This window comes from Zootoca vivipara, chromosome 14 (genome assembly GCF_965207765.1).
Source record: "Zootoca vivipara chromosome 14, rZooViv2.hap1.1, whole genome shotgun sequence".
NCBI lineage: Eukaryota > Metazoa > Chordata > Lepidosauria > Squamata > Lacertidae > Zootoca > Zootoca vivipara.
Window position 1 is genome coordinate 20429038 of NC_142597.1, and position 22077 is coordinate 20451114.

At 44.6% G+C, this 22077-nt stretch overlaps 1 protein-coding gene across 3 annotated transcripts in view; it reads right to left on the minus strand.

Moving 5' to 3' along the window:
• Window positions 1-722: 722 nt before the first annotated feature.
• LOC118097073 (carotenoid-cleaving dioxygenase, mitochondrial) overlaps window positions 723-22077 on the minus strand; it is a 72520-nt gene continuing 51165 nt past the window's right edge. For 2 of the 3 annotated variants that reach the window (XM_035139664.3, XM_035139663.3), the window contains 11 exons: window positions 16993-17197; window positions 15420-15631; window positions 13138-13253; window positions 12098-12200; window positions 7849-7980; window positions 6462-6622; window positions 4556-4723; window positions 3357-3494; window positions 2788-2970; window positions 2578-2688; window positions 723-1681 (listed from right to left, as the gene is read on the minus strand). In XM_035139664.3, the coding sequence (XP_034995555.3) occupies window positions 1565-1681; window positions 2578-2688; window positions 2788-2970; window positions 3357-3494; window positions 4556-4723; window positions 6462-6622; window positions 7849-7980; window positions 12098-12200; window positions 13138-13253; window positions 15420-15631; window positions 16993-17197 (1646 nt within the window). In that variant the 3' untranslated portion in view covers window positions 723-1564. Of the gene's footprint in view, window positions 1682-2577; window positions 2689-2787; window positions 2971-3356; window positions 3495-4555; window positions 4724-6461; window positions 6623-7848; window positions 7981-12097; window positions 12201-13137; window positions 13254-15419; window positions 15632-16992; window positions 17198-20485; window positions 20656-22077 lie in introns of those variants that run through there. The other variant, XM_088657792.1, reaches the window with a different exon arrangement.

Below are 22077 nucleotides of genomic sequence, written 5' to 3' on the forward strand. Positions count from 1 at the left end.
AGTAATAAGCCATAGAAAAAGTTCAGAATGACACCCCCCTATACACACACACTGCAGAGACACATACACACCGCGCACACACACACACTGCAGATTCTGTTTTTGAGCCTTCTTGATTTTAATTTTAGTCTAGTTTTTTGCAGTTTTAAACTTCTGTCAGGGGTCCTTTACCTTTTTTATGTTTTAAATTATGGCTGCAAGTCTTTAGTGACAATTTTATTGTTTTATCTTTTTGTTGACCGCTTTGAGGTTCATCTACATCAAGCGGTATATAAATTTTATTAAATAAATCAATAAATAGACAGACAAATGGTGTGACTCACTATTAGGCAGTTTTCTAGGTTCCTGGTGCTCTTCCCAGATGTTTTGGACTACAGCTCCATTCTGGGTGGGGTGGGGCCCCAAAACATTTTTAGGGTACCAATGTGGTGAAGGTTGACCTAATTAATGAAAGCAACATCTCCAGGCATGGAGGCGGTCTTCTGGTTCTTAGTATGCTGCCCCTGGGAAGAAGAAGACCTCGTTTCCACCTGTCAGCTCCTGCAGGTGCAACAATGTGTTACCAAAAAACAAAACATGAATCCCTAACAGAATCAGGGCATCCCTTTCTCTGTCTGTCTCTCTCTCCACCCCTTCATTTTTGGCAGCCAACTTCTCCAAAAGAGTACAAAGCACATGAAAACATTTTTGTTGTTATTGAAAAGATTTGAAAATATACAGAATATGTCCAAAGCGTTTTAATTGCATTTAGATAAGTAAATCTCAATATAGATAATATAAAAATAAAGGCTAAACAATTAGAATTGTCCAAAAGGTTAGATTTGAAGTTGATATCGCTTTGAGTGCCTCCTTTAAAAAAATCGATTTATGGTCAATATTTTTCTTTCATTGGCAACAGCTCTCACACTCATTAACCTATTTCCTTTTGAACATCTCTGTGGATCAGAATAGTCCCGATAACTCCTCTAGAAGGCCTGTTTATTGAGCTGATTTGCTTGCGCAAAGCTTAAGAGGTTAGTCTATGGTGTGGTCTTTGCAGAGTATTCTTTCAAATCTGTGGCAAGGTTACACAGCAATGAGCATTCATCCTGATTTTCTGGTGGGGTCCTCCTGTTAATAATTTGTTAATCCCACAATTTCCCAATGCATTTCCCTGTAACTTTCCAAACTTTAAAAGGTCAGTTTGTATGTGGGTTTTTTTCTGTACCAAGGAAAGGGTTGTAGATCAATGGTGGGACACCTGCTTTGCCTGCAGAAGGTTCCAGGTTCTATCACCAGCATCTCTTGGTAGAGCTGAAGCCCTGGAGAGCCACTGTTGGGTCAGTGCTGAGCTACATAGCAATGGTTTGACTTGGTCTAAGACAGATTCCTGTGTTTAATCTGCCTTAATTCTGCAAACCTAAATTCACAGATGGACTTCATTCCCTCCCTCAAATAGTGACAGCCTGAATTGGCACCCCTAGACAGGTTAAGATTAAGTATGTTGTCAAAGGTTTTAAGCGCAGAGCATTGTAGAGCAGACGCTTTCTCCTTCCCATTCTGCTATGTGGCCACTGGCTAATCTCTATTGACCTGGAACAAAGATGCCATGAAAACCATAGGGGAACTGGACAGGAACTTCTGCCCGGCCCAGTTCAGTAAAATTCTCAGCATCCAGAATGAGCAGGAAGGTACCTCGATTCTGAAACAAGAATGGTGGTCAAAGTCGAACAACAATACTGAAATGCAGTGTTATCTCCCTCCCACCAATGTATCTTCCCACGATGCTCTTTTCAATTCAATTAGGAAGGTGAAACACAAAGGAACAGAGAAGCTGTACAGGGTGCTTCCACATGGCAGTTTACTGTGGGCTCAGCACTGTCCATGCATGCAAGTTTTGCGCAGCTCCCTTCCAAGGCCATCCTCCTCAAAATTCCATTTCATATCCTCATCTTGCCCAAATTTGAACCAGACTTACCATTTGCCCAGGGCTATTTCACTTATCGAAGGGACGCAGGTGGCGCTGTGGGTTAAACCGCATAGCCTAGGTCAGCGGTTCGAATCCCTGATCAGAAGGTCAGCGGTTCGAATCCCTGTGACAGGGTGAGCTCCCGTTGCTTGGTCCCAGCTCCTGCCAACCTAGCATGCTGGCCACATGGCCTGGAAGCTGTACGCCGGCTCCCTCGGCCAATAAAGCGAGATGAGCGCCGCAACCCCAGAGTCGGTCACGACTGGACCTAATGGTCAGGGGTCCCTTTACCTTTACCTTTATTTCACTTATCAAATATTCCACAGAAATGGTAAATCCAGATTAAATGGGAGAAAACTATATGGGATTAGAATTTTGATGAGGAGGACGTCACGTGGACGCTACGCAAAGGTTGCGAGCAGGAACAGCACCAAATCCACACACTGAACTGCTGTATGGAAGTACCCACAAAGTTCTTGCATTTCAAAGCAGAACACAGGATCCTTCTGTACATACCAGTGTTCACTAGAGATCGTTGTTATTGTTGTTGTTATATATTATATTTTCCTGGTCCTAAAATTAACGTTCAGACAGTGGCCCATTTATATAGGGAACGAAGACCAAATTACCTGCTTGGCTGTGAGCACAACGGACAAAATAATCCCACGATCTTCTGCAGAAGAGTTAGGTTCTGGCACAAACACTGGCTCTGAAGGATACATTCCATCCTGTCGCCAAATCTTGCAGGCAAAAACAAGGGGACAAAACAGGCTCCTTATTGTAGGTTTTAAGAGACGGCTCTCACCCACCCTGAAATTAACTGTGTTACATCCTTTTACCTTCATCTCCTTGGTCTTTACGTCAGTCTTAATCAGTGAGTCACCAACCAAATGCCCAAAGCCACAACCATAGAAGTAACGATATTTCTTCGTATTGTAATGAGAATAGTTAATCTGGGGGAATTCGAGACCTCCTGCTTCCTTGAGGTTCTCATCATGTAGACTTTCATATGTGCACCAGATCTGGAAAAGGAATCGGCACGTTATAGGTACATTGCCTTATACTAGGTAAGCCTGTTTCTCCATCTAGCCCAGCATTGCCTTCTCTGACTGGCAGTAGCTCTTCAGGGCACCAGGCAGTGGTCTTTCCCATGACCTTTGGATCATGACCTTTGGATCACTGATCCTTTGGAAATGTCAGTCAGTTCCTATATTCACATGCTTGCTAAATTGGAGCCCAGTGTTTACATTTTCTTTTGGCAAGGAACAGTGTGGCGGCTACTGCATGTAGGAGCAAAAGGGATGTTGGTGGGCAAGGCAACCACATGGAGAGCGAGTTCAGCACAATATGGAAATGTCAGGCATAAACGGTAGCCCCTATAGCATCCATTTGTACAGAGAGTACATACCTTCCCATTGGACTCTTTCATGGCCGTTGCTGATGTGTAGGACAAGGGGCTGAGATTCTGTCCCACAGGTGCACTGGGATCCACACTGATGGGCAGAACAAAGCGTCGTGGATACGGCCTTGGCACTGAATTGTAGGCCTGCCAAGGAGACAGGATGTCATTGCAAAAAGAAGAACTGGTCCCTTTTGCAGGCCTGGTATGGAGATAGGGAGCAAGAACCAACCAGTAGAGAAATAGAATTCCTTGGCCTCCCAGCTTGGGCTCCTTCTTGGAATAAATTTGATTCAGTTCTGATTTTAATGCAAACCTGCACTTTCTAAAATACAGTGGTACCTCGACTTACAAATGGTTTCGACTTCCGAAGACCACAAACCCGGAAGTATTTTCGCCGCGCGTGCGTTTTGCGCAGGTGCAAAATGGACACTTACGAAGGATTCGACTTCCGAAGGTACCACTGTAGTATGCAAACCAAAATATAGCTACTCTTTGTTATTTGCACTTCTCTGGATTTTATGCTGCAGTTCTCCAACCACATAATGTGTACAAAATGTATTCAAAGATCGTGAAATGTTAAAGCGCACCATTGATGATTCAAAGCTTCTTCTGTAAGCTGGAGATTTCAACCGCTTGCATGACTAGCTGTCAAGTGCAGCTACAAGCTACACGTGCTTTGGGCACAGAACGGCGTTATAGCCAATGCCAGTCCAAATCAGAGTAGACCCATTGAAGTTAATGGACATGGCTATAAGTTCATTCATTTTAATGGACCTGTAGGACTAGCACTGAAGACAACTCATTGAACTGAAATGCTGCGCTCATGACTGCAACCCCACACCCACAACAGCAGCACAGCTGTACTTAACATAGTTAATTATGCACCAAACTCCACCCTCGCAGCATGTAATGAGAGGGAAAGGGAATCTTGGTCCATGAAAAGACATAGCTGACTGCAGCAGGAGCTGTAAATAGGCATTCCTTGCCACTGATGCCGTCTGCCTCAAGTTGCAATGCTAGACCCAGGAGTACTGCCCCCCCCCCAGCTATGGACCTGCTCCTCCGGAGGGAGTGCCACTCTGCCTACAACAGGCTGCTTACCCAATTCCTGAATACGAGAACCACCCACCAACACTGCCTCCATCTTGCCAAGATTCAACTTCAGCTTACTGGTCTCCACGGCTGCCTCCAAACATTGGCTTTACCTGATCCAGAGCCTCGCCTGCCTTATGGAGGTTTTGCAGCCGGTAAACGTCAAGAGGGCTTCCATCATCTTGACAGCATAGATCAAGGACGATGCATCCTTGATCTTCAAAGGCATTGATTTGATGGAAAAACAAGAGAGGCTCACTGCAGTACGGCCCGGGCAACACCTGTGCAAGGGACACAAGACATGCCAGTGTCAGGCCTTCAGTGACACCTAGAGAACATTCCACAAAGCACCCCCTCTGAAAATCTTAAGTTATATATTTCAGCGTTGCTGGAAAGGATTTTTTTTGTTTAATATATTTTTATTGAGAAAATTTTTATAAAGAAAAAGAAGAACAATAACATATCTTACCATATTCAAACATTCAAAACCTCCACACAAGAAAAAAGAAAACAAAAAATATTTACAAATCAAAATAATAATTAAATCTAACTTAATTTCACTCATGGACTTCCTCGTGCCCCCTATTTAGCAATTCATTGCATATCCTTTCTCGCAGGTTCTATTCATTTTTTATATCCATAATTACCATTATTCCCTTTTCTTTAAACTTTAACATCCATTATATAATTCTAATCTATATTTAAAAATCTCTCCCTTAATTCTCAACCTGCAACATGCACAATTGCTTATATTTCTCTTCATATATCAATTTTACAATATTTTTTATAATACATTCTAAATTTCTTCCATTCTTCTTCCGTCTTCTCCTCTCCCCGGTCGCGTAGTCTTCCGGTCAGGTCAGCAAGTTCCATATAGTCCAAGGATTTTGATATAGGGGCAAAAGTAGGAAGTCTGCCAGCCAGCTTCTACTTCATAGCCCTCTGCTGCTACAGGAGATGGCTAAAGTATCACACTTCACAAAGAGTGAAGGGGCAGGGTTGGGGGGCAATAGTTAGCAATGTCATGAGATGGTGCCTTATATACCTGGGGGGGGGGGGGGAATCAACAGTCAGATTCCACATGAGGAATCTGATCTGTCAAGCTCCCCAGCCCATGGTAACCTAGATGATTGCAGAGTTTGTCCAACATGCAAAATTTGTACCAGGTGTGCGGGTTTCGGCGCTCTGGCAAGAATCTGGTTTTGAGAAAGTGAAGTGGCTATCAACTGAATTCATGTTGTTACAATGGAGGCAGACTGCAGAAGCCTTGCAGGAGTTTGAGAATATATGATCCAGGAAGGTGGATCTTTAGTTCCATCTAGTGCAGCTTTCTACTTCCCACAGTTGACAGCCAGAGGTCTCTCAAATCTCATAAGCAGGGCTTGAATGCAATGAGATCTTTCCCAGTTGTTTATTCCCAGAAGCTGGTATTCAGGGGTACATTTTGAAGAAGTGAAATTCTTCAGGGGCAGGGAACTTCCAGCCTATGGACTGAATGTGGCCCCCACATCACTCTATCAGGCCCTCTAGACTTGCCCCAGGCCATGCACTCCCTGGCCCATCACTGCATCTTCCGTGAGTGCTTCTGCCAGGCTGAAATGTGGCCTTGGATACTGTTATACATACAGTATCCCTTGTGCGTTTGCCCATGAGGGCAGATCAGGCATCCCCAAACTGCGGCCCTCCAGATGTTTTGGCCTACAACTCCCATGATCCCTAGCTAACAGGACCAGTGGTTGGGGAAGATGGGAATTGTAGTCCAAAACATCTGGAGGGCCGAAGTTTGGGGATGCCTGGGGCAGATGGTTCCCCAAGCTGCAGAATGTTCCTAACCCCCGATATGCTTGCAGCTGCATTATGAGTGGGTGACATGAGCTTATTCCTTCAAAACTCAAGTAGTCCACAGACTTGGCTGCTGGGCAGTTCTTCAGCAGCTAAATCTATTGTAGCAAAAGCCAGGCACTGCCCAGAAAAGAAAAAGAAAAACGGGCCATGGGGCAGTGAACCCAGAAGACGTACCTTCCCAGTGAGCTTGTTCACTATGTGGAAGCGGGTATTGTGCTTAGGCTCCCAGCTGATCGCTTCCAAAAAGGATCTTCCAAGAACCTTGGCTGTGATGAACTTCCAGAGGTTCATTTTGAGTGGCTGCTCAATAAAGATCACATAGTTTTCACTCATTCCTACAAACAGGAGACAACAAGGCTCAGGAGAAACACTTCCAGTAACACTTCCTAAGCCCCTGCTGCTTTGCTTTCCATCATGGTCACGCCTAACTTTCCTCCTGCTATCTTGACCTTTCCTTGCCGAAGGAGTTTCATATTGCACCCAATGCTAGCCTCCCCCAACCTGGTGTACTCCAAATGATGTTGGACTACAGATCCCATTAGCCAGAGCCAGCGTGTGGCATTGTAGTCCAAAAGCACCAAGTAGGGGAAGGCTTCAATATGTAAAGCTCTGAATAAAATATATTTAATCAGAGTATTAAGTGCACTATTTCTATAGCACTTCTCACTATACTGCTTGTGATTTGTGGTAAGCAGTCCGCTAAAAAAAAAAGAATACCAAAAGTGATCAGTATATTCCTGCAGCTGTTAAAAGTTTTTAATAATAGGATAACCTTCCCATTTCTTTGTGGAGCTGCTTTTTGGATTAGAGGAGTGTGGTCTAGTTAAATATTGTCCAAATTAAATTCCTACAGATCCCAAGATGTGTTCCTAATGCAGCTGCACTTTTGAAAACAGGACAGTGCCCTTCTGAAATAAGAGCATGGCTTAAACCTTTGGCTTAAGAACTTTATTTTTTAAAATGGAAACGGGGCTGTTAGCACATTTACCTGGGAGCACCTTTTGCAGTGCTTAGACAAAGCTTGTTGTCCTCCAAGCTGTCTGTGTTAGGCTCTCACCCTTCCTCCTTCATATGGGACATGACAGGAGGTATAATCTGTAGAACATGTCATATTTTATAATTTCAATGCTGCAGTCTGGCAGCATACAATTGTCCCTTTAGTAACCAAATCTCCAGGAAGGTCAGTAAAATGTCAAGTTAAATATCCCATGGAAGATAAAAACCCAAGGGAATCCCTGATGGTGGCTAAATTTCTATTAATATCAGTGAGAACAACAGGATTCCTCAACATTCCTTAAACTGGAAGGGACCAATCCAAGATAACTGTAGCTCTAACTGGTAATCTTTATGTTACACTTTTGAATCTGTTGTGCTCTGAGATTCTGGTGCACTTCTGTTCTTTTCAGTCTATTGGCTGCGTTAAAGTGATTGGATGAATTTCTATTCCAACCCACTGACTAGGCTTTCATGACATCTGGCTTTGACTCAGAGATGTTCCATCCTTGCAACATTGATTATGGGTACATCTGGTCCACTTAAAACGAGGGCTGGCAACTCTCACCAAAACTGTGGTAATAGGAAGGTTTCATCTTATCCTCTGGCTCAATAGAACACAGCACTTTTGCACCCTGCAGGCTAGAGTCATCGGAGCCCGACGTCTGTGGGGGGACACAGATGATGTTATAGTTGGAGCCTGGAAGAGAGAGAACGCATCTACTATTTTTTATGATGATTTTTATTATTAGTAGCTGCCCATCTGACTGGGTTGCCCCAGCCACTCTGGGTGGCTCCCAGTAGTAGTAATTATGATTATTGTGATAATGATTATGATTATGATTTATTACTTATACCCTGCCCATCTGGCCGCGCCTCCCTAGCTACACTGGTTGGCTTCCAACAAAACACAGTAAAATATCAACCATTAAAAACTTCATTATACAAGGCTGCCTTCAGATGTCTTCTAAAAGTCAGATAGTTGTTTATTTCCTTGACATCTGATGCGAGGGTGGGCGCCACTACTGAGAAGGCCCTCTGTCTGGTTCCCTGTAACCTCACTTCTCACAGGGAGGGAACCACCAGAAGGCCCTCAGAGCTGGACCTCAGTGTCCAGGCAGAACGACGGGGATGGAAACACTCCTTGAAGGATACAGGGCTGAGGCCATTTAGGACTTTAACGGTCAGCACCAACACTTTGAATTGTGCTCGGAACATGACCCGGCCAGCAGTCCAGCTACAGAAGGATCTAGACTGGCTTCGTAATGGTTGACGTGGGGTTTTGGAAAGAAATGCATGACTCAAGGCATTGCGATTCATAAGCCTCCATGTTTCTAGTTGAGAGTAAGGGGGTGCACACTCCATGCCACTGATTTGGATTTGGATTTAATATAAGAAGGTGGGAGACACAACCTCCAACGCATGGTTGTGAAACGATAAGCACATGAAGATTCTGGGCCAGTTCAATGTCTTATTCATGTGACAGAAGCCTCTTATTCATGTGTTAGGAACACCAGCCATCTAACCAGAAAGCGCTTGCCAAACTCCCATGCTTTCCATGACATTACAGCAGCTTTCCTGAACCGGGGGCCCTTCAGATACTGACTACAACAGATGTGCTGGGGCTAATGGGAGTTGTAGTCCAAAACACCAGGTTGAGGAAGGCTGCCTTAGAGACTGCAACCACTTCTCTCCCCCATCCCTTTTCCCTTCTGCATGACAAAGATGTCTGCAACCGTGGCATGAAGGCTGGCAACACCAACCCTGCCACATGTGGGACTCCCTTGCAGATGACCGCAGTGCCTGGAGGCAGGCAGTCAAGTCATGTATCCAGAGGAGAAATAACCGCTGGGAGAAGAGAGAAGCAGAGAGAAGAAATGCCATGGCGCATCTGCAGCAACACAACCGGACGCCTTCACCTGCCCCAGCTGCAACAAAACATGTCTCTCCTATATCGGTCTCTATAGCCACAGCAGGCACTGCAACCATCCAACAGCTCATTCCCAAAGGCGCACTCCTCCATTGTCTCCCAACACAGACGGATGCCCACCATCTCTTTTTACATTGTAATCCCAAGGAGCCAGCAAGGAGTGTTGTTATTTTTATGTAACTCCCCTGGGAGCAGTTCTGGCTGAAGAACAGAGTAGAAATGCTTTGGATAAATAAATTGTTTTGAATAAAACCAGAAGAGAAAAGGAAATCTATTGATCATCTTCCCTGACCACCACCACGACCCATCTTCAGCAAATCAAAAGCCCCTTGCCTTTGTCTGCTACCAGATGCACTGGAAAAGGTATTGCTCTCTGACAGTTCCAAAAAGAAATAGATTAGTCAGTTGGCAGCGCAGTCCAGCAGAGTGACCAGGGAGATATATAAAGAGCAATCTGCATCTGCTGCAATCTCTGCATATAAAACCTTTGTTTATGAAGTGTCTGTCTTGGCAAAAGTAATGCTTGAACGATAATGCCAGGTATAGGCAGACTCTGGCCCTCCAGATGTTTGGGACTACAAACCCCATCATCCCTGACCACTGGTCCTGTTAGCTAGGGATGATGGGAATTATAGTCCCAAAAATCTGGAGGGCCAGAGTTTGCCTATGCCTGGATAATGCAGTAGACATCTGATCCCCCAAAACTGGTGCTGCCTTAGGTACATTCTGAACAAAAGTGAAATATGAGTTGCAGGAAAGAATGCAAAACTGGTTCTGCAGACTTCTACATTGTTTTCCAAGTCTGCCCCAGATGTTTTATTATATAATGACAGGAGCCTGGCACCTTTCCCTGCTCTTCACAGAAGCGAACAGAGGCAAGTGAACAGAGCAAGAACATTGAAAGTTCAGCAAATTCACAAAGTTGCTGGGAGTAATTGGAGCAAGTTGGCTGCCTAAACTTCAACAATGCAGGGTACTGGAAATTTCTTTCAGGGCTCTCCTCCTGCAGTACTTCTCTTCCTTGCAAGCTTGATATTGCCAGTTACAATAAATACTCCTAATATTTCAGTTTAGTGCATTCTCTCTGCACTTCGCACTCATCTGACTTCACCATCGCTGCCCCGAGCACAGTGATAAGTAGGCTGCAATCACCATTGAAGGCAATAGAAATATGCTTTGCACCATTTCATTTCAATGCACACAGCCATATACAGTACAGAATCAATTACAGGACTGGGAAAATCAACAGATAAATTCCTGTCAGCTAGTTGTCAAGCTGTTTTGTGTGTTTTAATCAGAGTTGTGAGAAAATGGAGTGAGGAATCTTTCATCAAAGTAAGATTATAAGGAGAAGGGATCTGCCTTGTTTGCCTTGAATGCTGCTATTGCCTGTCTCTTAGCAGCCCTTATCCAAGAATCACAAGTGTGATATATTTTCCATCATGGAAGCTAACCTCTTTCTGATGATGAGTAAATATTCTGATGCACAAAGGGCAATATTGCTGGGATTACATGTGTCAGAAAAATAAATTAATGATGTTGCCATGGGGGCGGGGCAGTCTTCACATATTATGTTTTTATAAACATGTGTTGTTGTTTAGTCGTTTAGTCGTGTCCGACTCTTTGTGACCTCATGGACCATAGCACGCCAGGCACTCCTGTCTTCCACTGCCTCCCGCAGTTTGGTCAAAGAAGAGTTTGGATTTGATATCCCGCTTTATCACTACCTGAAGGAGTCTCAAAGTGGCTAACAATCTCCTTTCCCCTCCTCCCCCACAACAGACACCCTGTGAGGTGGGTGGGGCTGAGAGACTTCAGAGAAGTGTGACTAGCCCAAGGTCACCCAACAGCTGCATGTTGAGGAGCGGAGACGCGAACCCGGTTCCCCAGATTGCGAGTCTACCGCTCTTAACCACTACACCAAACTGATGTTCATAGCTTCGAGAACACTGTCCAACCATCTCATCCTCTGTCGTCCCCTTCTCCTTGTGCCTTCCATCCTTCCCAACATCAGGGTCTTTTCCAGGGAGTCTTCTCTTCTCATGAGGTGGCCAAAGTATTGGAGCCTCAGCTTCAGGATCTGTCCTTCCAGTGAGCACTCGGGGCTGATTTCCTTAAGAATGGATAGGTTTGATCTCCTTGCAGTCCATGGGACTCTCAAGAGTCTCCTCCAGCACCATAATTCAAAAGCATCAATTCTTCGGCGATCAGCCTTCTTTATGGTCCAGCTCTCACTTCCATACATCACTACTGGGAAAACCATAGCTTTAACTATACAGACCTTTGTCGGCAAAGTGACGTCTCTGCTTTTTTTATATAAACATGTACCCCCCCCCCCAAAAAAAGAGTAGTTGTGTTAGCTACTGTTGCAGAAAAGAACAATAATTAATGTGGAAGAAGGCTTTTCCTGAAGCGTGGAGCAGTCATTTTATGGGATACTAATTATGGGATATCTGTAAAATGTGTTTTCTTTATTTTTTAGAGTTTGTTTTGTTGTACACTGATTTGATGGCCTCAGGCTGTAAAGTGGTTTATAAATCTGTAAAGAAAATATATCAGAGGCAGTACATGCAATCCAGGGATTCTACTGCTCTGTCTCAAACTTGTGGAGCAAGCTTCTGGTATCTGGAAGTTGCAGGAAAAGCTCTCCCACGGAGCACAGTTGCCTACTGGGTATATATAAGAAATAAGGCAGCCTCTCGGGTAATCTGGTCCTGAGCTGTATAGGGCTTTATATATTAGTACCAACACTTTGAACCTGGTCCAGTAGTGAATGGAGCTCAGCACCCACTCCATCCCTAGCATAGAAACATCACAATCTCATACAAATGTCATGATTCTCCTAGAAGTCAGACAAGTCAGCCTCTTCTGAGCCATACAATCTCACCATGTTTTCCATACGAGTTGCCCATGTTATACGCTGTCCCGTCCAGGTCATAGTGTGGGTGGGCAGTTGCGCCGTTCACTGCAATGTACTTTGTCCAATCCACCTGCAAATGCAAATATATATGTTTCCTTTCAGGGTCTAGGTGGAAGCGATTCATTTATAAATATTTCTCCAGCCCTGCTATAAGCTAGACACATGGCTCTCTGCCTTTGCAACTAGCTGCGAATAGCACTCATTGGCTACCTCTGCTAATCAGATTTCAGTAAACAGACCCTTTCGACTTCTTCACAGATGCATGTGTCAGACAGAGGGCGCATGCTACAGTCTCATACACACATGCAGAAGATTGGGGTGGGAAAGGGTTGGGAATCTGCTGGGTTAGAGAATGGGCTCTACCATTTCAAGGGGGAATTCATTTCTGGGTGGTCCTTTTTCTTCTTCTTCTTCAAAATAGCCATGCCAATAGAAAACTTGTACAGTGGGGGGTGGGGATTGTGATAGAAACTGCCTTTGCTAACCTGGACCCCCACCCGATGGGAGTTGCAGTACAAACGACCTGAGGGGAAATGGCTACACTAGAAGGTTTCTACCTGCAGGGCTAGCTTTCTACTTTCATTGAGTTTGGAGGGAAACATTCAAAAATGGGATCCCTCACCTGCAAACTGAAGCAGCAGAGGCCATTCTACCACTTCAGGTCTCAAGTTATTCCCATCTCTGCCACATCTGCAGACCAGAGCGGGTCTGAGTCTCAAAACAGCAAGTCTCATCCAAGGTGGCCTACCCTTCAATACGGCTTATTTCTACTGCACACAGAGACTTAACTAACACCTATGAACCTTTAACCTCACCCTGCAAGTGCTGTGATCCAGCTTCCTCCTCCTGAGACCTTAACACCACAGGCCCACTCTATTCCTTCACCTTCTAAGAGCATAAGGTAGCAGTCCTGGACTCCTGGGAGACGCCGGAGAACCACTCTCAGTCAGAGTGAACCATACTGGGCTTGATAGACAAATAGCCTGACCTGAGGCAGGTTCCTTTACCTTCTCCTTTGTTTCAAGGGTTTCCGGATCAACCTTACGCATTAAGTTGGTTTCTGTGCTGACGTAATAGTCGCCTTTGTAGACCACGTAGTTCACATTGCAGTTGTCCGTCATTTCTGGAACAAAAATCCCAGATTGGCTTGTGGGTGTGATACAAAACACTTGGGATCACTGGAGTTGCCTTGACGCTTTTAAACCAGTGGTTTTCAACCAGGTTGCCATGGCACCCTGGGATGCCTTGAATGATGGTCAGGGCGTTGCCACGGGCAACACTGTCATCTGTCCCTCTTTCCTTCCCTCCCTTCTCTGATGCCCTCTCGCATCTCTGCCTCCCAAAGGCTTGCACAGCTGTTTATTGCATCAGCCCTGGCTATAAGTTCTGCAGGTGAATGGCGACTCTGGGAGGCACCTCTCTTTGGGGTGGGGGGGCAGAGACCGGGGGGGGCAGCAGCAGCTGCAGGGAGGACTCCCAAAGAGAGGGGGGAGGCGAGGAGGCTGAGGGAACACTCCACAAGGGAGGCTGTTTGAGGTTGTCAGCTCTGCAGGCAAGGGGTGACATAACTGAGCTCCTGAGCCCCACAGGGGTGCCGCAGAAAGAATGTAGTTCAGGCATCCCCAAACTGCGGCCCTCCAGATGTTTTGGCCTACAACTCCCATGATCCCTAGCTAACAGGACCAGTGGTCGAGGAAGATGGGAATTGTAATCCAAAACATCTGGAGGGTCGAACTTTTGGGATGCCTGATGTAGTTGGTCAAGGGAGCCGTGGACTCAGGGCCGGCCCTACAGCAAGGCTGGGTGGCGCAGGCCGCCAGGCCACCAGGGGGGCGTCGCGCTATGCCCGCCAGACAGCCACGCTGGGAAACGTGGCTGGGGGGGGGCGCCAGAGGGATCTTCGCGCCAGGGCGCCAGATATGCTTAAGACAGCCCTGCATGGACTCAAAAAGGTTGATATCCAAATCAAAGTCTAAAATGTGCTGGAAATGTAAAGAAAATGAGGGTACTTTTAATCATATGTGGTGGTATGTAAGGTGACAAAAGACTTCTGGGAAATGATATAGAATGAACTGGGGGGGGAGGGGAGAATGTTGAAAATAACATTTCCTAAGAAACCAGAAGCTTTTCTTTTAGATATTATAGGACCAGAGATCCCGAAGGACCAGACGAAACTCTTTATGTGAGCACAGCTGCACAGACTCTCTTAGCTCAGAAATGGAAAGATGGTACAACTCTGACCAAAGAAGAGTGGCAAACAAAATTGTTGAACTATGCCGAGATGACAAAACTCACAGGAAGAATGAGAAACCAGGAAGAGGAGGTCTTTAATAAAGAATGGGGAAAGTTTATAATTTATTTGAAAAGCTATTGTAAACAACTACATACATTGGTAGGACTGACAGGAAACTTGTATTAAAAATTTGAACGATGGATTGGCAAAGGATTTATAAAAATAGAGTTACGATAGAGATGCGGAGGGGGGAAATCATTATATTAAGATCCACAATGAGGGTGGGGAGGGAAGTCAGAAGGGATTATATGTTTATGTTTTTAATTCATTTATGTAAAATAGAAAACGAAAAAATAAAGTTATCCTTGTCAAAATTGTTTGCGCCTCCAGGAGTCACAAGTGAAAGGGGGGGGCGGGGTGGGGGGGACACACACAAGTGGTGGCAACCTGTGGCAACTGGCCTAAAAAAGAGAATCACTTTGGCTGTTTTTGATATGAGCCAGTGAAATGGTCCCTTCCTCTTGGCTCATTCTCTTGGATAACTGTCAACACTGTGAAAGCTCAGCCCATTGCAACCGAATGAAATACCCAGCGGAGTCTCAGTAGAACTGATTCAGAGGAACCTGAGACATCCCTTTTACTTGAATTGCCAGGCAGCTATAGAGGCCCTACGGGGGCAGGGGGGGGGGGTAAAAAAAAGGCACCAGAGATTCCAAGAAGTGTCTCCTCCTGGCATTCTTATTGCTAAAGAAAGGATTTTAGCAATGTCCGGGAAAGGCTGAGCAAGCCTATGAAAGTTGGAACAAGAACTGTGGGCGCTTGGGAAGGAAACAGAAACCAATTACATGCAAATGAGATGAAGCGGAAAGGTGCTTATCTCAATCTCCAGGTGGAAGGGTGGAGGAACAGAAAGCTTTTTGTGTCGTGGGATCAAAGAAGGTAAAAGATGTATCAAAGCAGTTGGGAAAAGTGTTAAAATATATTCTTTGCTTGCTTATTCTGTAAGGTTAGTCTGCGTTGCATTGCAAGGTTTAATAAACGTCCTTTTACACTTACGTGGCACTTCAAACCTTGACATGAAGCGCTCAAAAATGGACTTGCAAGGGTCAGGCATAGCTAAGGTTCCAAACTCTGAGACCATGATCCGGTTGTTCCGGCTGTTAGTCATGTAGGAATCGCTCCTTAGGAACTTGCTGTTGTACTTCACAACTCCATCCTCAATGTCAAACTGGTGCATCAGAGACATGCCATCAAACCAGTGGTTATACCTTCCATTGGAGAAGAGAAATCTAATCAGGGAGGAAAATAGGAGTACAGGGTGCTAATTTCACCCATTTCCCCTTTTCAGCTCCTGCCAACTTTAGGCATCCAAGGCAGAGGGCCTTCTCGGTAGTGGTGCCTGCCCTGTGGAACGCCCTCCCACCAGATGTCAAGGAAATAAACAACTATCTGACTTTTAGAAAACATCTGAAGGCAGCCCTGTTTAGGGAAGTTTTTAGTGTTTGATGTTTTATTGTGTTTTTAATATTCTGTTGGAAGCCACCCAGCATCATGGCTAGGGACGCCTGGCCAGATTGGCGGGGTTTAAGTAATAAATTATTACTATTACTACTACTACCTACTTAGATCCTCACTGATGATAAAATGTGCACATGCAGTTCTGCCCATGTAAAATGCACCTATATACCAAAGTAACAGCAAGAAGATCAGGTACAAGCTGATTTCTGGGAGGGAAAGGGAACTGATGAGGGCACACAGGTGTGTTATTTCCTCTTTTCCTTCTCAGCCAGGTAATAAAGGAAGGGGAAAACACATCTCCCAAACTTGAAGGAGTGTCTCCACCTCCATCGTTCAGCCCGGACACTGAGATCCAGCGCCAAGGGCCTTCTGGCGGTTCCCTTACTGCGATAAGCAAAGCTACAGGGAACCAGGCAGAGGGCCTTCTCGGTAGTGGCACCCGCCCTGTGGAATGCCTTCCCATCAGAGGTCAGAGAGATAAACAACTACCTGACATTTAGGGAAGTTTTTTGTCTGTGATATTTTAATGTACAGTATTTTGATGTGTGTTGGAAGCCGCCCAGAGTGGCGGGGGGAGACCCGGCCAGATGGGCGGGGTATAAATAATATATTATTATTATTATTATTATTATTATTATTATTATTATTATTATTAGGAAAACACTTGCTTGATGGAATTTATGTAAACTTCACACAGAGTGAGGAGGAAGTTCAAAACCGATGAATGCAAATCTCAAAGGACTGAAATGTTTTTCTTAAAAACTTCCTTTTAGATGAGGGAAAAAAGAAATGTTTATTAATAAAGAATCTGTCTCGAGGATACTGCCTTGCCTGTTAATCCTGCCACCACTAGGGAGATGGTGGGGGGGGGGGCAGAATTGTCTAATCCCTAAGGACAAACGTTGCCAGCTGTGAGCAACATGGTTGTTGTATTTTCGTTCTGGAGACACAATTGACCGAACAAGCTATGTATGAAAGAGCATATCACTGTGTAGCTTGTAACTTTTCTGGGTGACTTCTATGGCCTGACCCCTAAAGAGATGCAGATTTTTATCTCTGAGGTTTAGAATCACATGCAGAGCACAGCCACAGCAAACCAAGCAGGGCTTACTTGTCTTCTCCAAACTCAAACTTCCCTGGGCCAACCCTCAGCAGCTTGCCCTTCAGCCAGGTGGGGACGTGCCCCTCGATCTTCGTAGGAATAGCTTGAGCTGTCTCTTCTACGCTGGAGAAAAATGGTGAGATGCATTCCAAGCCCTTCCGGTTGCTGAAGGAGACCTGCTGCTGTTTCTGGGTCAATCGGATACTTGGTACCACTGAGGAGACAAAAGCAAGAAATTAGCAGACCAAAAAGGAATATGGGTGCCCACCAATTTACCTGGAGGTTACATTCCAGGCTCCCATGTGCATAAGTGAAATCGTGTAGGCTGCAACCTATGTAGTCACAAGAGCATGTTATGTTGTAATACTTGGGTAAAGCAATGCATTTTCCCAGAAACTAAATAATGAGTCCTGGCAGGAGGGGCACACAGAGAGTTCTGTCTCAGTGGAGACCACCACCAGTGTCAAAGACCTCTTCTTCACCAAAAGGTAAAGGTACCCCTGACCATTAGGTCCAGTCGCAGATGACTCTGGGGTTGCACGCTCATCTCGCTCTATAAGCCGAGGGAGCCAGAGTTTGTCCACAGACAGCTTCCGGATCATGTGGCCAGCACGACTAAGCCGCTTCTGGCGAACCAGAGCATCACACAGAAACGCCGTTTACCTTCCCGCTGGAGCGGTACCTATTTATCTACTTGCACTTTGACATGCTTTCGAACTGCTAGGTTGGCAGGAGCTGGGACCGAGCAACGGGAGCGCACCCCGTCGCAGGGATTCGAACCTCCGAACTTCTAATTGGCAAGCCCTAGGCTCAGTGGTTTAACCCACAGCGCCACCCGTGTCCCTCTTCACCAAAGGGTGGGCCCAAATCTAGCACTATCTCCCCCCCCCCCAGCAATGAACTTCTATGGGGAAAATAAACTCATGCACTCAGAGACATGACTGGGATGTCAGGGTTTCCCAGGCTCTCAATTTTCTGACCACAGCTCCCCCATATTTCTGTTCTAAGGTTTTGATTAATATTCTATTTGATTTTTATTGCATGTTGATAATAGGCATTTATTTTTTTGCTTGTGTTTACGACTGCAGTTTGTGTAAACCGCTTAGAGATTTTCTTACATTAAGCAAAGCAAACAAACAAATTTGCCCAATAGAAACCTGCATAAAAAAGCAGAGGGAGTACCTTCCAGGAGAAAAAATAAGAATAAAACTCACAGAACACACCAGCCTAGGCAAATTAAATAAGGTATATGGTTTATACCAGCTATCAACCACCATCTACCAATGGACATGTTTGTCTTAAGTGTAATACTTAAGAATAGTAATATTTTCACATGCGGTCTAATTGAGTCTTCAGCAGGGATCAGCATTCTAAAACCCCTTCTTATATCCTTAAGGATCAAGAAGCTTGAAAGGGGAAATCCACCTGCAGGGTTAAAGTAATTATCCCTTTGGTGGTTAAGCTCTGGTAAAATACATTCAAAGCAGAAAATCTGATGTGATGTGTAATAATGATGTAATGAGGCAGAACATGGAGCTGCCAATATTCTTTCAACAAAGGGAACAACATTCCCTTCTGGGCAACTTTATGAAGGTCACATGCCTGAGATGGGTAGAGATATGTATATTTTACCTTTGTACCGCAGGCGAGTTTTGACAAACACTCTCACACACTGTTGGCACATGGAATGTGCCAAATGACAGTAAGAGCTGTTCAGCAGTGGAATTTGCTACCAAAGGAGTGTGGTGGGGTCTCCTTCTTTGGAGGTCTTTAAGCAGAGGCTTGACAGGCATATGTCAATAATGCTTTGATGGCGTTTCCTGCTTGGCAGGGGTTTGGACTGGATGGCCCTTGTGGTCTCTATGACAGTGTTTTTCAACCACTGTTCCGTGGCACACTAGTGTGCCGCGAGATGTTGCCTGGTGTGCCGTGGGAGAATTACTTTATATATAGTCAATATAGGCACAGAGTTAAATTTTTAAACATTTTCTAATGGTGGTGTGCCTCCTGATTTTTTTCATGAAACAAGTGTGCCTTTGCCCAAAAAAGGTCGAAAAACACTGCTCTATGATTCTAAATGTGCAGCTCCCCAAGCGTGTAGGTTTGTGGCAGTGCAGTTTTGTGCTGGAAGAAATTCAGTCGGACTCCAACTCCTAAGTCAGTTCAGTCCTTTACTGACAGGTCCAAAGCATTATGGCAGTTTCCCAAAGATCTTTGTTATTAGCAAACCAATTTGTTATACAGGTACTGAGGGAACATTGGAATAAAAAATTAGAGATCTCAGTTTCGACCACACAGTGGGAAACTATTTTAACTGCTACAACCAGGGTGTCTCTGGACCTTAAATTGAGGCTATTACAACAAAAAATAATATGTAGAATATACTTGATCCCATTATGTTTGTTTTTTAAAAAAGGGCTGTCTAAGGTACAGTATCTAACTGTTGGAGATACAATAAGGATAATGCTTCTCTAAAACATATGTTTTCTCATTATCCTGTATTGAAAGAGTTTTGGCAGAAGGTAACTGAAACTATCAACAGAACTGTATGGAACAACCTTACATTTACAGAGCACAATATCCTCTTGAATTATATAACCAGCACATGGAACCTTACAAAAGGACAATACGAGTAGACTCTCTGTGCCCTTAAAAAGGTAAAGGGACCCCTGACCATTAGGTCCAATCGTGACCGACTCTGGGGTTGCATTATTGGCCGAGGGAGCCGGCGTATAGCTTCCAGGTCATGTGGCCAGCATGACAAAGCTGCTTCTGGCAAACCAGAGCAGCACATGGAAATATCGTTTACCTTCCTGCTATAGCGGTTCCTATTTATTTACTTGCATTTTGATGTGCTTTCGAACTGCTAGGTTGGCAGGAGCTGGGACCAAGCAACGGGAGCTCACCCCGTCACAGGGATTCGAACCGCCGACCTTCTATCAGCAAGCCCTAGGCTCAGTGGTTTAGCCCACAGCGCCACCTGGGTCCCTTACCAAACAGCAAAAAGACTGATACTGATGAACTGGAAAAATAAAAATGTGGCCCCGTTCTATGATTGGATTGAAGACTTATTCAAACTCGCAACATATGAAAGTTGTTTTTGTTTTGTTTTTAAAGGCAGTTCCACTATATACAGGCTTCTACTAGTAGAAGGTGCAGGCTTCAAATGCAAAGCAAGTCCAACTCACAGCATACAGACAGCACAGAGTTCAGTATCAATCTGGCAGAGCTTTCTTGCAGCGAAGCAAAGAAGCAATGTACAGCCCCCTCTTAATATACCGTACCCAAAAATGGCCACACCCTTGGCTGGTTGCCAGGTCAGTGACCGTCAAACACTAATCACAAGATCTGAAGGTGCAAGATAAGGGAAGCACGTCCACCAGCTTTTCCTTAATAGCAATTAAAGGAACCTCAACACCCCTTCTTAATTCTGATTAGGAAAAAATATGTATCAGAGCATGTTATTATGCCATTATATCAGCATTGTTCTGGCTCGACTCACAATATACAAATTTCATTAATCCTTGTGCCACATTGTCCTTGACATGTCTATATTTTATGTCCATGTGTTTTGTCCTAGACTTGAATTGTTCAGGCTCTGCCATGGATATGCCGGCCTGATGGTCCTCATAAACTGTAACAGGTAGCTTGGATTCTACATTCACGTCCGTAAGAATCTGCACAAAATAGGGAAGCTGGTTGTTCAATTCAGACAGAGCAGCATATTCCGCTTCAGGTGTAGACACAGATACCAACCCGTTTCCGGGATTTCCAACCTACTAGAGACCGTCCCAATTGTACTACAGTGGTACCTCGGTTTATGAACACAATTGGTTCCGGAAGTCTGTTCATAAACTGAAGCGTTCATAAACTGAAGCGAACTTTCCCATTGAAAGTAATGGAAAGTGGATTAATCTGTTCCAGACAGTCCGCGGAGTTCTTAAACTGAAAAGTTCATAAACTGAAGCGAACTTTCCCATTGAAAGTAATGGAAAGTGGATTAATCCGTTCCAGACGGGTCTGCGGAGTACTTAAACTGAAGCGTTCATAAACTGAAGCATGGGTGTAATTGGTTCCGGAAGTCTGTTCATAAACTGAAGCGTTCATAAACTGAAGCGAACTTTCCCATTGAAAGTAATGGAAAATGAATTAATCCGTTCCAGATGGGTCCGCGGCGTTCATAAACCGAAAATTCATAAACCGAGGTGTTCATAAACCAAGGTTCCACTGTACTATCCCAGCAGTGGACCTTCTTGTCTGTACATCATTTCCAAAGAGGATGACAGTTTTAAACAGTAGTCCTGTGTTGCTTTTAAATAGCGCCGAAACACTCTTTTAACTGCTTGCCAAGTGCTGTGGTTAGCTTTGAAACTAACCTGCTAAGAACACCCACAGCAGTGTTAACATCTGGTCTCGACCACTGTGAAATGTACAACATACTGCCAATGGCAGAGTGGCATAGCTCCTAGTTTTCAAACACCACATTACTCTGCTTTTTGAAAGTCTGTCACCATGGGAGTTTGAACGCCTTTACAAATCTGCAAACCAAAACATTCTAACAGTTGTGTAATTCTCTTTTTCTGGCTTAGTAGAAAAATTCCCATCATTTACTCTCTGTACTTGGGCAAAAGGCTTTTAAGAAATGGAGCCAAGCAAAGAGCATCAAGTTATGATTTTATTTTGCGTATTCAATCTAAGTGATGTATTTGAGACCTATAGAATTTCAGTGCAAAACAATACACTTTGACAATCAAATAATTAAATATGTCACTTTTGTGTCTTCCTTATTTTTACTCCATGTAATAAGTCACGTATGCCAACTTGACTAAAATATTAGGGGTGTTGGGAAAGATAAGCTCTGCTCCTGATCTTAGCAACTGAGGCACCTAGTGCTGGTGAAACAGTTTATTCCCCACCTGCCCCACTTTTTATCCCCCAAACAGCTCTCTGAGGTTGACTGGTCTCAGAAACAGAGAGTGGTCAAAGACTACTCTGAATTCTTAAAGTTAAAAAGGGACTTGAACGCAGCTCTCCCCAAGCCCAAATTTCTAGACACCTGGTTGCCTCTGAACCCCAACCCCAAATCAACAAGGG